Here is a 17509-nt window from a genome sequence, read left to right on the forward strand (position 1 = left end):
GGAGCGTTGGGGCTGCTGGATGTATATAATGAACTCCTCGAGTAGCTAGACCATGTATGTAGTACAAATCAGATGACATGTGAGAAAGATTGAGGAATGAAGCAGAAAATAAAAATGAAGAAGACGGAGCAAAAAAAATAAAAACTGAGAAAATTGGGGTTGTGGAGGAGACTTCTAGAAAGATGATTTTGGTTTTTGGAAAGTTTGGTTCAGTAGTGGGGTAGTTGGAGAGACTACTCGATGTAGATGGAGAAAATTAAATTAATGGCACATCTAGTATTATACCTTTCTTGGTCATTTCATACAGTCACAACTGTTTTATATAAAAGTTTACCGAACACTATAATACTGCTTTTTTTAAAAGAAAAAAAAAACTACTTATTTACTAAATATGGCATATGTTTAAAACTATTTTCACTCTTTTATGTCCTGTTTCACTTCTTTTGTTTGTTATTGTCTCGATTCACCGTCGAATTGTATAATTTGGTGCCTAGAAAAACTAGAGGATAAAGACGGAATATCAAAATCATTTTCCCATGTGTTTAGAATTAGTGCTTTTTACGCATCATTTTTACCTTTCAAACGCTTATATTAATTTTTTTGTCGTTAATTGTCTTTAATTCATTCGATCTGATTACAGAAAATTGATAGAAGTGTACAAAAGTAAACATATGTACTTCAAAACAGCAAGGGAACAAACTCAATTAACAAAATACTAATCAATCAAATCCCCGTCAAGATGCGTAGGCTTAATAGTTGATGCATCTACTTTAAATCACATTTATACAAGAGGAAAGGGAGTAAGATGTATATTGATATGAACACAAGTTTTATAGGCAATAAGTTCCTAATCCATCCATTTAAAGGATTCATTTTTTGTTGATGAACAATGTACAGATGCATAATGTCAACTCTGTACGGTCAGAAAAACAAAGGTTAATTTGGTAGCTAAGACTAACGGATGAAGCTTTAGAGAATAAAACATAAACTAGACCATAGCGTCTATAAAAAAATGATCAACTTACATGGAACAGGTTCACCGTCACTTAGCATCCCGATCCAATAATACAATGTCCTGTGTTAAAAATCTTACACCCATCATTGTTTTAAAAGTAAATAAAATTTCATATCCTTGCAAATAATAGTTATAAGCACACCATCAGGCATCTGCCGATGTAATGTGGTCTGATTACATTTGCACGCAAGCACACTTTAAGCAAAAGCTTATGGCAGCTTAAAATGCTTTTGGCTTAATTATAGCTAGTACCACCTAACCTAGTGTTGCATACAAGCCACTGGTTAAACACCTAACATAGAGACAATATCCCAAAAACAGCACAACAAACTGCATTCCAATCATTTCGGATGCTTTCCTCTTTCGGGTGGAAAGGAAGGGTTGACTCAATTCCAGCATAAAATTTGTGCTACACACTACAAAGTTATCGAGTCCGAGATGACAGCGCCTGTGCAACATTGCGTGATATCCGATCATGTATTGGTTCCTGAATGAAAAAGCAGAAAATTATGTTACAACAATCTCCACACAATACTCGCAATACGTCGATGACGTATTTTTATCTCCAAGTCTTACCTCCGTGGAGGGCAGCTTGAATTTTGATTTTGTTATTGTCTCGTACAGGAAAATGTATCTGTCATCAAAGAATAATCTCAGTCCAAGTAGTGGTAGATACAAAAATCTTCAAACTTAGTTGCTTCTGTACGGAGCTTATCAAACAATAACACATTAAGGGCAAGGCTAGTTCTACTTAGATACAGGGGGAAGGCAGATAGGGGAGAGGTGGGGGAAGGGAAACCCAGGAAAGCGAGGGAGGAGGGATTGAAGGATGAGTTGTCATCAGCGAAATATTCCTAATCATAATATGAACCGGAGGAAACAAAGGATGGAAAGACACATTAACATTTCATCCCCAGATACCCCATTCCCATGTTTTGCTTTAGACAGAATACCCTAACAAACTGCATCATAACCAAGGTGGGAAGGCCAGATGTCTTTCAAATATGATATTCCATCATAAAACGCACTACCAAGTACAAATTTCTAACAAGTCAGTTAGCAGTTTATTATCAAGTATTTAGGATTCGAGCAGCTCAAAATGCGCCTACGGTGACCCACCCCTGACCTGCTGAGTCGGGTGGCCAGGTTAACACTCCTTGTTTACATCCATGAAGCATGTTGAAGGCATTATAATATAGTATACAATAAATTATGTAAGGCACGGTGAAGAAGTGGCATACCGCCAAGCTAGTTCACAAACGAGTTCCTCAGGAGCATCAGGGAGGACCTAACAGTTTTAAGCATCACAGTGAGATTTGAAGTTTACACATGCTCAAACGCAAAAAGGAAAGTATATTGAACTTCATGTGAACTACCTCATCTTCGTAAGGATCGCAGTGATCTTTGAACCACAACCTCAAGAACTCCTAAGAATTAAAGATATAAATGTCAGATAAAACATAATTTGTCAATAAGATCATAAGATTAAAAGGGTGAAAAGAACATAACAGTATAAATGCATTGCATACTTTATCAACATTTTCGGGTTCAAGACCATTCTGAAATCGCTCCTCATAAGTATGTGCAATCCAATATCTGCTTGAATCAGGTGTATGCACCTGGAATGGAAAGGAGTGGAAATCAACTCTCATTACATTATTTGAAAAAGTGTATTTATGAGCCAGAAAGAACTATTAAAATTTTACAGAAGAGAATGCTAAACCTCATCAATCAAAAGAATGGAACCATCCTGGCCCTTTCCAAATTCATATTTTGTGTCTGCCAATATCAAGCCATGTTCCAAAGCCACACGCTGCAACATGAAAGAAATGGTAAAACTGGTAAGTTTGGGTGATGGTTACTATTTAAATAAGAAATTGATTCGGTCAGTACCTGAACTCAAGTCAATTATGATAATCTCCCCACAAACATATACAGATGGTTACCTTGGCAAATATATTTATTTGGATTGCTCAAATATGTATGCTCGATAAACTTATACACACACAAATCCTTGGTCGTGTCCAGGTATACAAAGTTAATGTCCAAGATCAAAGCCTTTAACAAAGACTTGTGACCCTAAATGATATACAAGAAACCAATAAAAATTGAAGCAAAAAGAGAAAACAAAATCACACACTTTTCAACCGTTCAAAAGAATATGTTCAGGCTCTTCCAACTTTTCCTTATTGTAGCCTTTCTTCTATTCCACTTTTATGCTAAAATAGTAATGCTATAATACAATCTCATTCAGAAGCCTATATATTTATCAAGTAGTCCCAATTTCCCAATATGTTTTCAGATAATTACATTTTAAAATGTTCATTGCAATAAGACGATAAGAATAAAGTCAAGTTACCTGTCCATACTCAAACAAGCTCAGTGCTTTCCTGCTTACTTCATCATACTCGGCTTGAGTCATTAGTCCGCGTTCAATTATCTGCGAGAAAATTGCATGAAGCAATATTAATACATTCCAACCCCCTAGGAAATCCAGCACAACGTAATGACCTAATACCGTCTACAACACAGACTGATTATCTGTTATTATGCTACTCTTTTCTCCTTCCCTATTTTTCCCCTGTTAAGTAGCAAATGATATCAAAGTTAGCAAACCTCGTCTGGGGTAACAGGAACATCATGATCTGCAGCCTTAGTTGTTGGTGTGAGTATATTTGCAGGAAGCTTTTGGCTTTTTACCAAGCCTAGAACATGAATAGACCATTAGACAAAAATTGGTTTGACTTTTAAAAATGGTTTACAAAACCAACTTATTAATTAGAAAGCACACCATCTGGGAGTACATTGCCACAGTAATTTCGAACACCATTTTTGTAGACCGTCCATAATGATGTATCAGTGCTTCCCGTCACAAAACCTCTGACTACAAAATGAGCAGCAAAAGTAGTGTAAAGACCTTATACTTAATGAACTTATGAATGCTGCAAGTACCCTCATTCAAATAAATCATTATCTTTGAAGATAAAATTCCATCTTTTACAACAAGAAATACGATGGACAATGAAAATATTAAATACTGTGGACTATGACATTTTTTTACTCAACAACTACTAACTTTCCATGATCAGGAAAGAAAAGAGAGCAAGCCAATAAACTCATGAAAAGAAGGATCGTAACATTAGGTTTCATAATTTACTCTGCCTTTCTGTCATACGCTTATTATGACATCTTCCTGGCCAAAATTTTATCTACAGTACTAGTTAATATACTTTCCTTCATGAATATGAGAAGAAGAAAACAAAAAGATTTAAGCTATCATACTTTTCCTCCATGATTATGAGAAGAAAATATAGGATACCTCTCTATATAGTTGCTTCCTCTCAAAACTTCCATTTGCATAATATACAGTTATGTTATCCACTCAAAAGACCAGGTAGATGCATAAATATCTAATTTTTCTTAAACGAAGAAACAGTGTAGGTAACAGTAAAACAAGCTACCACAAAACATAAATTCTTTTAAGTAAAATGGAGGCTTCCGACGCCAAAATTCAGAAAATAAGAAAAATGTGGGTGAATAATTTCTTTTACAGAAAGTTGAATCCATGAACCAACGCCCCAAGTACAATGCTGGTACATTAAGCAATTGTTCACTAGGATACAAAATGAATATATCAGAAAGTCCATCTTCTACCAGTTCTTTTTATTGTTTTCGACCATTGCGTTGATTATGAAAAAAAATTAATAAAAAAGTTATTTCTTTTACTAAACCTCGTAACATCTTCCCTTACTCAAAATTGAAAGAATATGAATTACAATGAAAACTCTAAGAAACATGAATCACATTGACAGTGACATAGCGCACTGGCCAGTTAAAGAAAAATGCTAAACACAATGATTGGAATCTCTTACCCACAAACTCAACGGGAAAAACAGAGCATTTCTTTGCAATTGTTACATTTTCATCTGGAGCCAAAACAACTGCGTTTGAAGTTATATGTCGAGTTTTGTCAAACCACCATAAACTTGTCTCATTAAGGACCTAAATATCATAGAAACAATGATCATGATTTCAGATACTACTACTAATTATCCATCAACCATGTAATGAATACTGTATTTTTTCGATATCGTGATTTGTGACCGTTTGTTTTCTAGTTTTAGTAAGAAATTCAACTAAACACAATACAGAAAACTGATATTCAGAAATTTACTTCCTTTGGGGTAAGAACTGAGGACAAACCTGGCCTTTGAAGGGAATAGACGCAAGAATTCTGTCAAATGCACTCTGCCTATCCGTCGTAACCATAACTAGATAATCCCCACTGTCGTACACATCTCTAACCTGCAAAACACAGAAAATTGCAAGTCCTTCTCCAGTCAAATTAAAAACCCACAAGTGGTTTCTTGAGAAAAAAGCTCCAACTTGGTTGTCAATCAAAATTCACTAAACGCATTGGGAAAAAAATAATTAAAACCCAATAATAAAAACGTGTTCTTTTTTCATTTGGGTTTCATACCTTGCCTCTGGTTTTGGATTTGAGGCCAGGAACTGTCAGGTGAAGGTTGGTTTCGGAGAGGCAGTGCGACGACGAACTCTTGATAACTCCAAGAACCTCTTCTTTGCGATCACTGTTGATCAGAGCTTCCAAGGATGGCGGTTGTTGGCGGTGCTGCTGGTTTTGGGCCGCAGTGACCGAAATGGAGAATTTTGGGAAGTTTATGGATTTGGGTTTTGGGATTGTGAAGGTAGAGAATGAAGAGAACGAGGGATTAGGATTTGAGAGCTTGGGGATTAGGATTTTGGGAGGGTTTAAGGTTGGTGTATACTGGGCCATTCGCGGCGGTTGAAATTGGATCCTCGCGGTGGCCGCTGATTCAGCTGTTGGCGCCTTTATATACTGTCGTTGGTTTTTTCCTTTTTAATTGCGTGAAACATCAGCCGTTCGTATTCAACGGTTAGATTTGCATGCTTTGATCTAACGGATCAGAAAATTTGGAGGAGAAAACCGAATAAATTCCATTGTAAAAGCTTGCCACGTGGTGCAATCTGCGTATCCACGAGGCACAATCTGGTGCATCCACATGACGCAATTTGGCGCATTAATTTCAAAAATCAAATGTTAGAATTAATACAACGGTAAAAAAAATACCAAAATTACAAATTACAAAGTCCTATAAATTAGGGGTGAGAAATTTTGCCATAAACTGATTTACCGACCGAAACATACATGTTTGGTTCATAATGGTATGGATTAGTTTTGGCATTTTTTCATAATCGGTTGCATTATACCGAACCGATAATTAATGGTATAGCTTTGGTATTAGATTTTGTATACAGGCAGTATGTAATACCTATCAATATATATATATATATATATATATATTTTTTCTATTTAGATATTTTAAGTAATTTTTACATGCTTGACATGTGAAGAACTGGAAAAATGTAAGTATTGCTATATTTTTTCTAATTCTAATTATACTATTTCAATCCAATATTTATTCATATTTTTAATTTAATATTCAATATTACTTCTTATTCTAATCATACTTTTTTATGTAACATTTAAATTGAAATAGTTGATGGTTCTACATCTCAAGCAGGAACATCAATTCCAAGTCGTTCGAAAAATTGATTCATGGAAGATTTCACATGCATTGATTGATGCTACTTCAATGATGTTGCATTATCAAAACAACAAAATATTTGTTTTGTGATTATAATAAGGGGATCTTATAACCAAAACCATACTTTTGAGTTTTGAGTTTTTTGTTTATGCATTTGTTGCTGCAATTGAATTTAGACAATTATATTAGTTAGATTTTTGAGTTTGTGAACTTATAACTATTTGGATTATGTTTGCTGACATTGTTGTTGGCTTATTAAGTTTTGATTTGATTTTCATTTTAATTTGTTAAGTCATGATTATGTTGGTTTATCATCAATTGAAAAATTGCAGCCGCAACTTCTTTTGTCTCTTTTCTGGTTTGTTGTTTATGGGTCAGTGCATAGTCTTTCACTGTTGTTTTTGTAGCTTATTTGCAAACTATTGATTGTGCCATTTAACAACCGAACCAGCCAATAATTTTGGCTGAACTAACTTTTGGCAAACACAAGAAGACGATTGGCTAACGGTAACTAATTTTCGTTAATTATGTATATGTGGCTGGCAAGTGGCACAAGGAATTTGGCACGGTTTGCCAACCGAACACAGCCCTACTATAAATAGTTAACTATTTTCTTCATTCCTCAATCATCCACGTTAAACAAACTTTATAAAGTTCACCACTTAAAACAATTTTACAAAGTTAACATGCTAAAAAACTTACGAAGTTCAACACGGTTAAAAAAAATTTGAAACAAACTACAGAGCATACTTCAACATAATAGGTATCCTTGTCATTTATTGAAAGCATAAGAATGAGCTTCAATTATTTCAAGCAAGTTTCAACGCCCACAATTGCTCGATCAAGTGACGGTGATGTTCTTTGTAGATGTAAGTTGAATGTACGGTCTGCAGATGCCCTATAAGCAGCATCCGCAAGGCAACCGTGATTTTTTGCTCAAGAAAAAGACCTAAAGCATTCGCAACATCCTTCTTTTGAACAAAGTAATTATCACGATTTCAAATAACAAGATGATTTTATTGAACAAATGTCATCTCATTCTAAATCCTCTAGGAAAATAATCTGCTGCGTACAAACTATATGGAATAAAGTGATCTTCCAATAGGACCTCACATTGGTTTCCCCTACGTAGTTTGAGATTAGATGCACGGCCAATGCTTGAACCAACTTCTTCTTTGGTGTGTTGATCGATTGAAGCGACATCTTGCACCACTTGATGAATTGATGCTTCTCAGACACGCCTCCTTCTTCGTTGTTCATCTTCTCACTTGTTTCTCGCTCTTATTTTCCTTGCAACTGCCTCAAGTTATCCATTGTTGAAAGAACTTTTTTCTAAACATATATGAATTGTAATGTGTAGGGAAGAGGCTTGGTGTGAGTAGATGTGGTAGTGGTTTAAAGTGTTTTTTATTTTATTTTATTTTTTTTATGGAGAAATATGAGGAAATCAGAAGATTGGATAAGGACTTATGACACTACATGAATGGTTGCGAATCTTATAAAAATATGTGCATATATTATTAATCAATAATGACACGTGATGCAATGAGAGTGGTTAAAAATTTCATCGAAAACCTAAAGCGATAGTTATAGTGGACGATAAGGGAATTGGATCCACTCTGGACCTTAGTGTCCGGAGGCTAAGGATCAATCTATTTGGGCCGCTGATTAGTGTGTAAAAGAAATCAGAGTTGTTGGTTTGTGGTGGGCCAGGAAAATAAGTTTATGGAGACCATTAGATTCAATTTGTGCGACACAGATTAGTTGATCCTTAAGCTCCAGACACTAAGGTTTGAAGCGGATCCAATTTCGAAGATAAGGCCAAGAAAACATAAAAAAAGAAATGTATATTTATATTTGTAAATAGTAATCGCCTTTACTCTTATTATTTTCAAACGAGTAAGCTTGCATATAGACAAGCACAATTTAGAGTTAACTAGTAAATTTTACCCGCACATTGTTGCGGGAGCGAAAATATAACCATAGATTATATTTTTAGCATATAAATATGCAAAGAGTGAGATAAACATTAAGTAGAAAATTGAGCAAATATTTTTACAAAGCTATATAAGTTTATATAGGAAAGACATTATCAAATGCCTTATCATTGATATACAAAAATGGCTAGCCTAGTATTCCCCTTGACGGTCATCCTAGTCCTCCATTGGTATGACTACTTGAACATAAATTATCAAGAAGAGCACATTGTTTATATACACAAAAAGAATGGGGAATTCATGTTAGAATCAACTATTTACATACACAAAATATTAACCAACACTTGTCTGTTTTGGATAACACATGACAACATCCTTTAACACATGAGCAAAAGTTTTTTCCTAGAAGCAGTTTGGATCTTTAGAAAAAATGAAGGAAGTTAAAACTGAAAGAAAATGTTAATACACTTGTAATAAATTTTGGAGATGAATAGATTTATAGGAAAACTAATGAAAAGGGCTTGAAAATTTTGAGTTTTAATGATAAGGACAAAATAAAGGGTAAAGTGAATAGTACCAGGATTGACTTTTTAGTGTAAAAATGTGGTTTTTCGTTAAAGTGAACAGTACCGGGTGCTTTTCGTTAAAGTTCCCTAGATTTATAGCATGGAATAACCAGCAATAAACCAGAGTTATCTAATTTTTTTTGTCCGGAGCAAGGTATGTTTTTGAGCTGGTTGGCGAGAATTTTCTTTTCAACAACTTGATTGGAACTTGATCAGGATCTTGTATATCTGTTTCAAATATTTCTTCTTTTTCATCGTGTCAAAGATATTAAAAACATTGAAAACATAAATTTAGATTAGATTGAGATCAATTTGAGATGAAATTAAAAATATTGTTATACAGAGTATAACCTTTTTTCAGATGGTATAAAAAGGGCTCTTCTAACTGATTCTCTATTTCTTTTATGCGATTCCCCAGTTGTGTCAACATGGGTAGTGGAAGATGAAACTGTTGTAGAAGAGACTGTAATTTCTCTATCAGAGATTGTGGAGTTGCTAGTTGAATGGTCAGGTCCTCAGAAACATTGTAGATGAGAAAATTATGCGAGTTCAATGAATTTCTCCTGCTTCCAAATCAAAGGTTAAAAAATTTCTTTGCCCTATAAGCCTAAAAAACTCACTTGGCAACTATTTTTGATTTATTGATTTCTGATTGAAAACCAAGTCTTTACGGGACATGCCAAAAAAAATTTCACCCGATTTGCCAATAATTAGAGCATTGATCTCGTTTGTTTCGTCTTCAAGGACGAAGAACACTTTGTACTTTCATTTAAAAACATAATGCATAGATTAGAAATCACGAATTGTTTAATGAGTTTAAAACTAGATTCATATTAAAATTTTAAATGTTGTACTTTAATGTTAAGAATAACCATATGATAAAATTGAAGTATACTATGATTCATTATTTCAGTGTCCTCATTATGTCTAATTCTTTTTTACTAACTTTTCTTTCACGAAGGTATAATCATTACATTATTTTTTAACATAAAATGTACATCCAATAGACGTTTAAAAAAATCCTCATCTATGAAAGTGTCTGGCGATACAATAATCCCTTAAATAATCATCATCTATCAAAGTAATAAACAACAACGAATTATTTTCCAACTTTGTATTTATAAAAAAAGTTTGGATTTAATATAATCTAAACTTGGGAAGATTCATAGACACATAATAATCCATTAAACAAGCATTATCTATCGAAGTACTAAACAACAACGAATTATTTTCTAACTTTATATTCCTAAAAAAGTTTGGATTTAATGCAATCTAAGCTTGCAAGGATTCAGAAGACACAAAAATTGAAACACACTGTCAGAGTTATTACCACGGAGGGGAATCTGATTTGGATGCTTTTGGCAAATTAGTTGACCACTTGTTGGATCTTTGTATATTTGTTTTGCGCATATAGGGCAAGCGGTGTACCACCATTCATACCCCGTATTCTATCAGTTGCAAGGATTCAGAAGACACAAAAAAAATGTATCATTTTGTAAAATGTTAAAAAAAAAAATTATATTTGCACATATACCAATTTTTTAATAGATAACTTTTATCAAAGGAGTAAAAAACAACTGAAAGGGTTTTGTTGAACACAATAAAATAAAATAAAAAAGTATTGCATAGGCCTTGTATAAATAGGGATCCAAATAACTTAGGGAACTTTAACGAAAAGCTCCCGGTACTGTTCACTTTAACGAAAAACCACATTTTTACACTAAAAAGTCAATCCTGGTACTATTCACTTTACCCTTTATTTTGTCCTTATCATTAAAACTCAAAGTTTTCAAGCCCTTTTCATTAGTTTTCTTAATAACTTAACTCTTCAATTCTCACCTTTTTTTGTCCACTTTGCAAAATCTCTTCCTCATTGGCTTGCTTGGAAGAAGGAAGCAGTGATCTAATAGAATGAGGTCAGCTTGAAAACCTATAATAATTTAGATTGAACATCGGTAAAATAAGGAGATAAAAATAATAGTTTTGTTAAAAAAAAAAAATTAACCACACGATGATTCTCATTCTATGAGAATGAATGGACTCACACTGATTTGTACGTATTCAATTCTAGAATGTTTGGATTTATAAAGAAAAGTGTTGAACCAGTGTTATTCAAGATGATGTATTGATGTTGTTTGTGCATTAAACAAATGTAAAGACAGAAAAAGGTAAATATTATGTATTAACTGACATTTCAAATAGTTTTCCATCTAGCCAAACAAAAATTGTAAATTGTAAGTTATAGACTTTAAGATAGTTTTATAGATTTCAGATATTGTGCATCACAATAAATGATATCTAATTTGTAATACCCTGAAAATTTAAATATATGGATTATATATATATATATATATATATATATATATATATATATTCATAATTATGAAATGTGCAGAAAATCGAAAATAAATCGATTTATGGTTATGAAGAATTTAATCGAGAACTTTTAAAGTTTTGTTTCCAGAAATTATTAAAAGTTACGGGTTTGTATTATTGAGATTTTATGTTATTTTTGGAGAAATTATATTAATTCATTTGAGTTTAGTTTTAAATTAAACTGGTTATGAAGTTTGAAGTTTGAGAATTAATTATTTAAAATCAGTAGACCTTTGGAAGTCACAACTTATATTTTTGGATAGAGGTCGATCCCACGAGCGCGTAGGCGAAAACCGTTCGTGAAACGGAGTTATAACGAAGAAGTTATTAACGTTTAAAGTCAGGGATATATTGGTAATTTTAATTCCATTTAGAAGACTCCAGAAATCTGGAGCAATAAGTTGTGCCACGTGTGTGGCTGTGATGAAAGGAAAATAAATTATGGACGGCTGAGATTGAAAGAAAAGAATAGAAAGGAAGGGAAGGAAGAAGGAATGAGGGGAGGTGACCAATGGGAGAAGGGAAAGGAGGGAAAGGAGGAAATGAAAAAAAAAGAAAAAAAAAGGGGGAAACAGGTCATCCTTTGACCCGCGCGACCCGATGAGAACCATGGCCAAATTCGGTCATTTTTCCGGCAAATCAAGGTAAACCACTACCTAGAAATAACTCCTTAGCATTCCCTTTTCCATTTACACCTAAAATTAGAAGAAATTTGGGTTTATTTTGGTGGGAAACACCCCTACAGGATTTATAGGTGTCAGCGGAAATTCTGCCGTTTTTGCAAGTGATACCATCCACCACCACCCTTGTTCAAGTCCTCTTGAGGCTTGGAGCAATGCCCAAACAAGATTTGGGGCGGCGGAGCTATGATTTTGAGAATTGAGGAATACCCATTTCTAGGGTTTTCGGCGGTTCGTGGGTTTTTCCGACCACTTCCTGGCCGAACTAGGCTTCGGCCCAGGTATGAAAGTTGTTCCTCTTATTAAGATCTATTTTCCTGTAAAATTTGGTAATTTTTGGAAGTAGTTGATATTTTTCGACGATTCGAGGCGGCTAACCGCCACTAGCGGCAGCAGGTGCGACGGCGCATGGCCAGGGAGCCGACGTTGCCATTTTTCATGTAAATTTAGATATTCTGAATCTATAATTGGTAACCATTTGATATGAATTGGATTATGAAGGTTAATGTTGAATATGGTGGTTACTAGAATATGTTTGGAAGTTGGTAAATAATGAATTGTGAACTACGAATGAGTTGATCCCTATTTATGGTATGTAGGCAGTCTAACGAGACGTTAGATGAAGCTATAAAATAAGTGAAATTAAATAATCGAGAATTAATAGTTAGTTGGAGTCTTGAGCTAAGAGAATAAATTGGGAATAAATTGGTAAGATAATTGAATATTGGTATGTTTGGTGAGATCATTATGGTTTAGACCATTTTGTGGAATTAAGGAATTAAAAGCAAAGAACCTTAACCTTTGAATAGTAAATTTTCAAGAGTTTAAAGTGGGCCTACCATCAAAATTATTATCCGAAATAAATTATTCAAGGCTGGGGTGTTACATAATTGAAAAAGGACCGGATGAAATATTAATTTGTTTATTTATGTATATCATTACCTGTCAAGATATCAAACTTGTTTAATCGAGGATACAATCTGTTATAATCTTGCAAGAAAAATGTCGTGGAATAGGTGGAAAGACACTTGCCAACTTCTTAAAAACTGTCTTGGAAGTAAACATGATGTGGGTGTCATACGGAACAACTATGTACTGAGCTATTTTCTTGTTAGTACGAAAATTCATGAATTCTTAGCAAGCACCCGCTTCAATTTTTGGAACTATTATTTCATAGTCCATTTCATCAGAAGACGCTTCGATAACTTGTTGCTTGACAATTAATGTGACAGCCTGTCCCGAATGTGTATATTATTTTATCCTCGAGAGCATGAAAATTACTAGAATACCCTTGGACGTTGAGTTATATTGTGTGGTGGTGTGGTTTAAGCTTAGGTTTTGGACCAATCTAGTTTATTCCTAAGTTTTTGGAACTTAAAGTTAATTGTTTTGTTGTTGTTTGGTAGCCCAAAGCTGGACCACACACATACACAAAGCCGTTGACCTTCTATCTCTTCCTCTCGGATTTCTTCCCATTTTCGTACAGTTGTACGGACAAGTTCTCAAACCTAGCTTTCCATTCACGAATTGGGGTTTTGAAAGTTGTATTTTTACTCCTTTCGAGCTCTGGAGTCGAAATATACCCTTGGTTGGACGTGACGGTTTCAGGAATCTTTGGAACAAAAATCCCCAATGTGGTGCACAGTGACCCCGACGTGATCGCGGAGGTTTCGTTGAATTTTAAGGTTCTAGTGAGCCTTAGGATTGCTTCACGAAGCTTAGGGAAGGATTTTGAAAGGTTTTGGAAGTCGAAAAGCTCAGTTTTGGCAAGTTACAGAGGTGGCCGGATTATCGTGATTTTTCCGGCAAGATTCCGTGAGTTTTAGGACCTAAAAGTGGTAAGGTTTTGTTCCTCTCATCCTAAGCTTCATTTTGGTATAAAATTCGTGAATTTTGGTTAAGAAATGAGTGAGATATGAAACTTTAAAGTTTTTCCAGAATCCGGCGATAGCAGAGGTCACCGGCGCCGAACTCTAGCGAACCAAGGAAAGAGGAGAATATTCTGTCAAAGTTGACGGAATATGCTAATGCCGTCAGGTAAATATAATTGCATATTATATTATTTAACAGAATATTCCCTAACGCCGTTAAGGATTTCGTTTGGTGTGCCAGGCACGTGCCTGCGCATGGCCGTGCGTCTGGCTGTGCCTTGGCCAGCACGTGGGTCATCGAAATTTTTTTCTAAAAATATGAGGATGTTTTCGAGGTTGAGTAGATCACGTTGGTATATTCAAACACCCCAATTGAGCAATGTATGAGAAGTTATTACCTAGTTTTGAGTATGTGCTTAAAATAACGTTAAAATAGTTGTTTCGCATAGGTGAGACGTTTCCAGAAGACGAGCACAGTCAAGCGAGACTCGGGGGTTACAACCCTTCTACATATCAGTGAGTGGGTCTTTTCCTTTCTATTGTGTGTGTGTATATATATATATACACACATATGATTGATAATTCCACAAACGTGTTTAAGTTGATTTATGCAAATTACCAACATATAATTACTGTGAATGTTTTGAAGTACTAGTGCGAACTACGAATGGCTTGATCCCTGTTTAGGGAACGTAGGCAGTCTAACGAGACCTTTGATGCAGCCATACAATAATTGAGACAATAGCCTAGTTTGGGGAATTGAGCAAAGTGAGGGACATTGGTGGAAAATGTGAGATTTAACCTTATGTTTTAGTGATTAAATGTTGGTCATAAATCAATGTGTGAAGAATCAAGAAATTGAAGTAAGTAAACGTAAGTAATGATAGTTAATTAAACTAATGTCTAATTGGGCTTATCACTGATAATTATGCCAAAAATAAATAGTTCAGGAGTAGGGCATTACAACTTATGCATTTTGTTCCATATTATATATATGTATATATTTGGAAATACTATGATATGGTTGAGTTTTAGATTGCATCATGGCATATCCATATGTACATTACCTGCACATAATTATTGTGAATGCATTGAAGTGCGAAGGTGAATGTAGGACTCACATGTAAGTTCAGTTGAGTTTATGGTATTAGTTGAAATGATTGAGTTATCGTATGACTACATTTATGTTTTAGGCAACTCCGACATTGTCGTACAAGTTGCAATAATAGGAAACTCCGACCTTGTCGTACAGATTGCAATAATAGGCAACTCCAACCTTGTTATACAGGTTGCAATAATAAGCAACTCCAACACTGTCATACAGGTTGCCCATGAGTCTATATGTTATATTAAATATTGTTAGAGCTCATAACACTGCACCCTGGTGTTAGTGCTCCCGCCCGTGGCTATGGCACAATCCTTCACATGATGTTCACCTCCCGCACCTTACGCTCACCTTGGATCCAAGCTAGGTGCACAGTCCTATCATACAGACCACTACAGATGGTTCCGACTCGTAGGTGACCCGCGATTATTCGCACAATCGTCACGTGATCATAGCACTTGAGCGTACTTATTTACACCCAGTCCTGTTGTACAGACCACTAGAGGTGGTTCCGACTCATGTGCAGGGATATGTGATGAGCTAACATTGATTGATGAGATATGGATAAGTCGTACAGATCACTATAGGTGACTCCGACTTATGAGCTAGCATTGATTGATGAGATATGAATAAGTCGTACAGGTCACTATAGGTGACTCCGACTTATGAGCTAGCATTGATTGATGAGATATGGTTGTAGTCGTACAGGTCACCATAGGTGACTCCGACTGGAGTGCTAGTATGGGTTATTAAGCACATGATTATTTATATTGCTAATGAGATGTTGTGTCATGGTATACTTCTGGATTTACTGTTAGTATACTTTTTATTTCATACTTATACGTAGTATGATGTTTTGGAAACTATACAGGTTTTACGATGAGGGGTTACTACCTTTAATAATTGAAATGATTATGAAAAGCTTTGTTTTTGCCTACTCACACTTTCTATTTTGCACCCCTCCAGGTTCTAGTAGCAAAGTTTCGTATCAACGAGGACTTGTGACACTCCCCAGTTCAGGTGGCTCCTTATGATGGTACAATTATTATCTTACCTCACTGTACTTTCCTTATGCTCTGTATCACGTGTGAAATGAGTCCAAAACCGCTCACCACACACTTGTGTATATAGGCACTTTTAGGTTTAAATTTATTCACATTTTACACATTATCATACTTTATGGCTTCGTCACCTTCCAGGTGTCGGCCAGCACAGCTCGATTCGAAGTCCTAGTGGACATTCCAGGTCGGGGTGTGTCAATTAAAGAGATAAAAAAATAAGAAAAAAAACATTGAAAACACTGTGGATAAGTAAATCGTTAAGTTTTATAGTTGAAATAACATGAAAATAGGCATAGATGACAAATATTGAACAACAACATGGATAGTAAATAGCAACAGTAAATTAACAGTTGTAACTAACCGTTTAAAGGAAATGGATACGTGTAAAAAAAACTATGCAGTACACATAGTAAATGCAAAAACGAATGTATCATTTGACAACATAAAATCGGAGAATAAAGAGTTGAGAAATAAATTGTATACAATATTTACTATAGAGAGTATAAAAACTATGTCATGTGCATTAAAACAAATAACTCATTGTTAAGACGGAAGATCAAATGTTTATAAACTAATTTTATCAAAAAATGATCACTAACCCTTTCATCAACCAATATACAATGTAGGCCTGTATATTTATCGTCCATGCCTAGATACTTCGGTCTCCATATTCTACAAACACACTTTAATTTTGATAACTTTTTATATGCCACCAATTGATCAAGCGGAGTTGGACCTTCGTCTTCCATTTAATCTATACAAACGAAATACAAAATTTGTAAATTTATAAATGGCGCGTAGAAAAAGGTTAAAATACCAATCAACCATTTTATCAATACTATAAACAGATAGAGAAACGATAATTGAAATCTAATTTTGACTGAGAACAGTTATGCAATAATAATAGTAAAATGAAAACACACAGTTACTAGATCAGTTGTCCGTCTCTTTTGATTAATAGAATTAGAGTAAAAGTTTATTGTCTTTGGATCCTACCAAATTTCATTAAGCCTTGACCTCATTTTCATGCAAGAAATAATCAACATTAAATAGGCCTGTCTAGAACACTATAATCTAGTTAACAAAACGAAAAATATGGATTCAAACGTCACATTACGATTAAAACACCATGAGAAAGAAAAACTTGAAAATCATTGTATCTAAATACTTGCCAAAAACTTATAAAGTTTCCATCATAATTGGAATATCTGGAGACAAAGGAATTTATTAGTGATGTGCTAACGCAAACTACCACTGTGTGCAAAAAAGCAAAAGAAAATTGTACACATCTAATTTGATGAGAGCAT

The 17509-nt window shown here is 34.6% G+C and overlaps 1 protein-coding gene across 1 annotated transcript; it reads right to left on the reverse strand.

Moving 5' to 3' along the window:
• Positions 1–1101: 1101 nt before the first annotated feature.
• Positions 1102–5869, reverse strand: LOC126631699 (phosphoribosylaminoimidazole-succinocarboxamide synthase, chloroplastic-like). Its single transcript, XM_050301828.1, has 12 exons — positions 5496–5869; positions 5219–5320; positions 4888–5017; positions 3807–3899; positions 3632–3720; positions 3375–3455; positions 2739–2828; positions 2545–2634; positions 2392–2442; positions 2257–2303; positions 1592–1649; positions 1102–1502 (listed from the first exon to the last, which is right to left on the reverse strand). The coding sequence occupies exons 1-12, from the start codon at positions 5811–5813 to the stop codon at positions 1440–1442; spliced, it is 1212 nt and encodes a 403-aa protein (XP_050157785.1). The 5' UTR covers positions 5814–5869; the 3' UTR covers positions 1102–1439.
• Between the last annotated feature and the right edge of the window lie 11640 nt (positions 5870–17509).

The sequence above is a fragment of the Malus sylvestris genome, chromosome 8 (genome assembly GCF_916048215.2).
Source record: "Malus sylvestris chromosome 8, drMalSylv7.2, whole genome shotgun sequence".
Classification (NCBI taxonomy): Eukaryota; Viridiplantae; Streptophyta; class Magnoliopsida; order Rosales; family Rosaceae; genus Malus; species Malus sylvestris.

What these genes read in the sequence shown, in the direction of transcription:
- LOC126631699 (XM_050301828.1), bottom strand. Translation starts at nt 5,813, where the DNA reads ATGGCCCAGTATACACCAACCTTAAACCCTCCCAAAATCCTAATCCCC. An exon ending in AATCCAAAACCAGAGGCAAG is followed by an intron (nt 5,321 to 5,495) that starts GTATGAAACCCA and finishes TGTGTTTTGCAG; the next exon opens with GTTAGAGATGTGTACGACAG. An exon ending in GCTTGTTTGAGTATGGACAG is followed by an intron (nt 2,829 to 3,374) that starts GTAACTTGACTT and finishes TTCATGTTGCAG; the next exon opens with CGTGTGGCTTTGGAACATGG.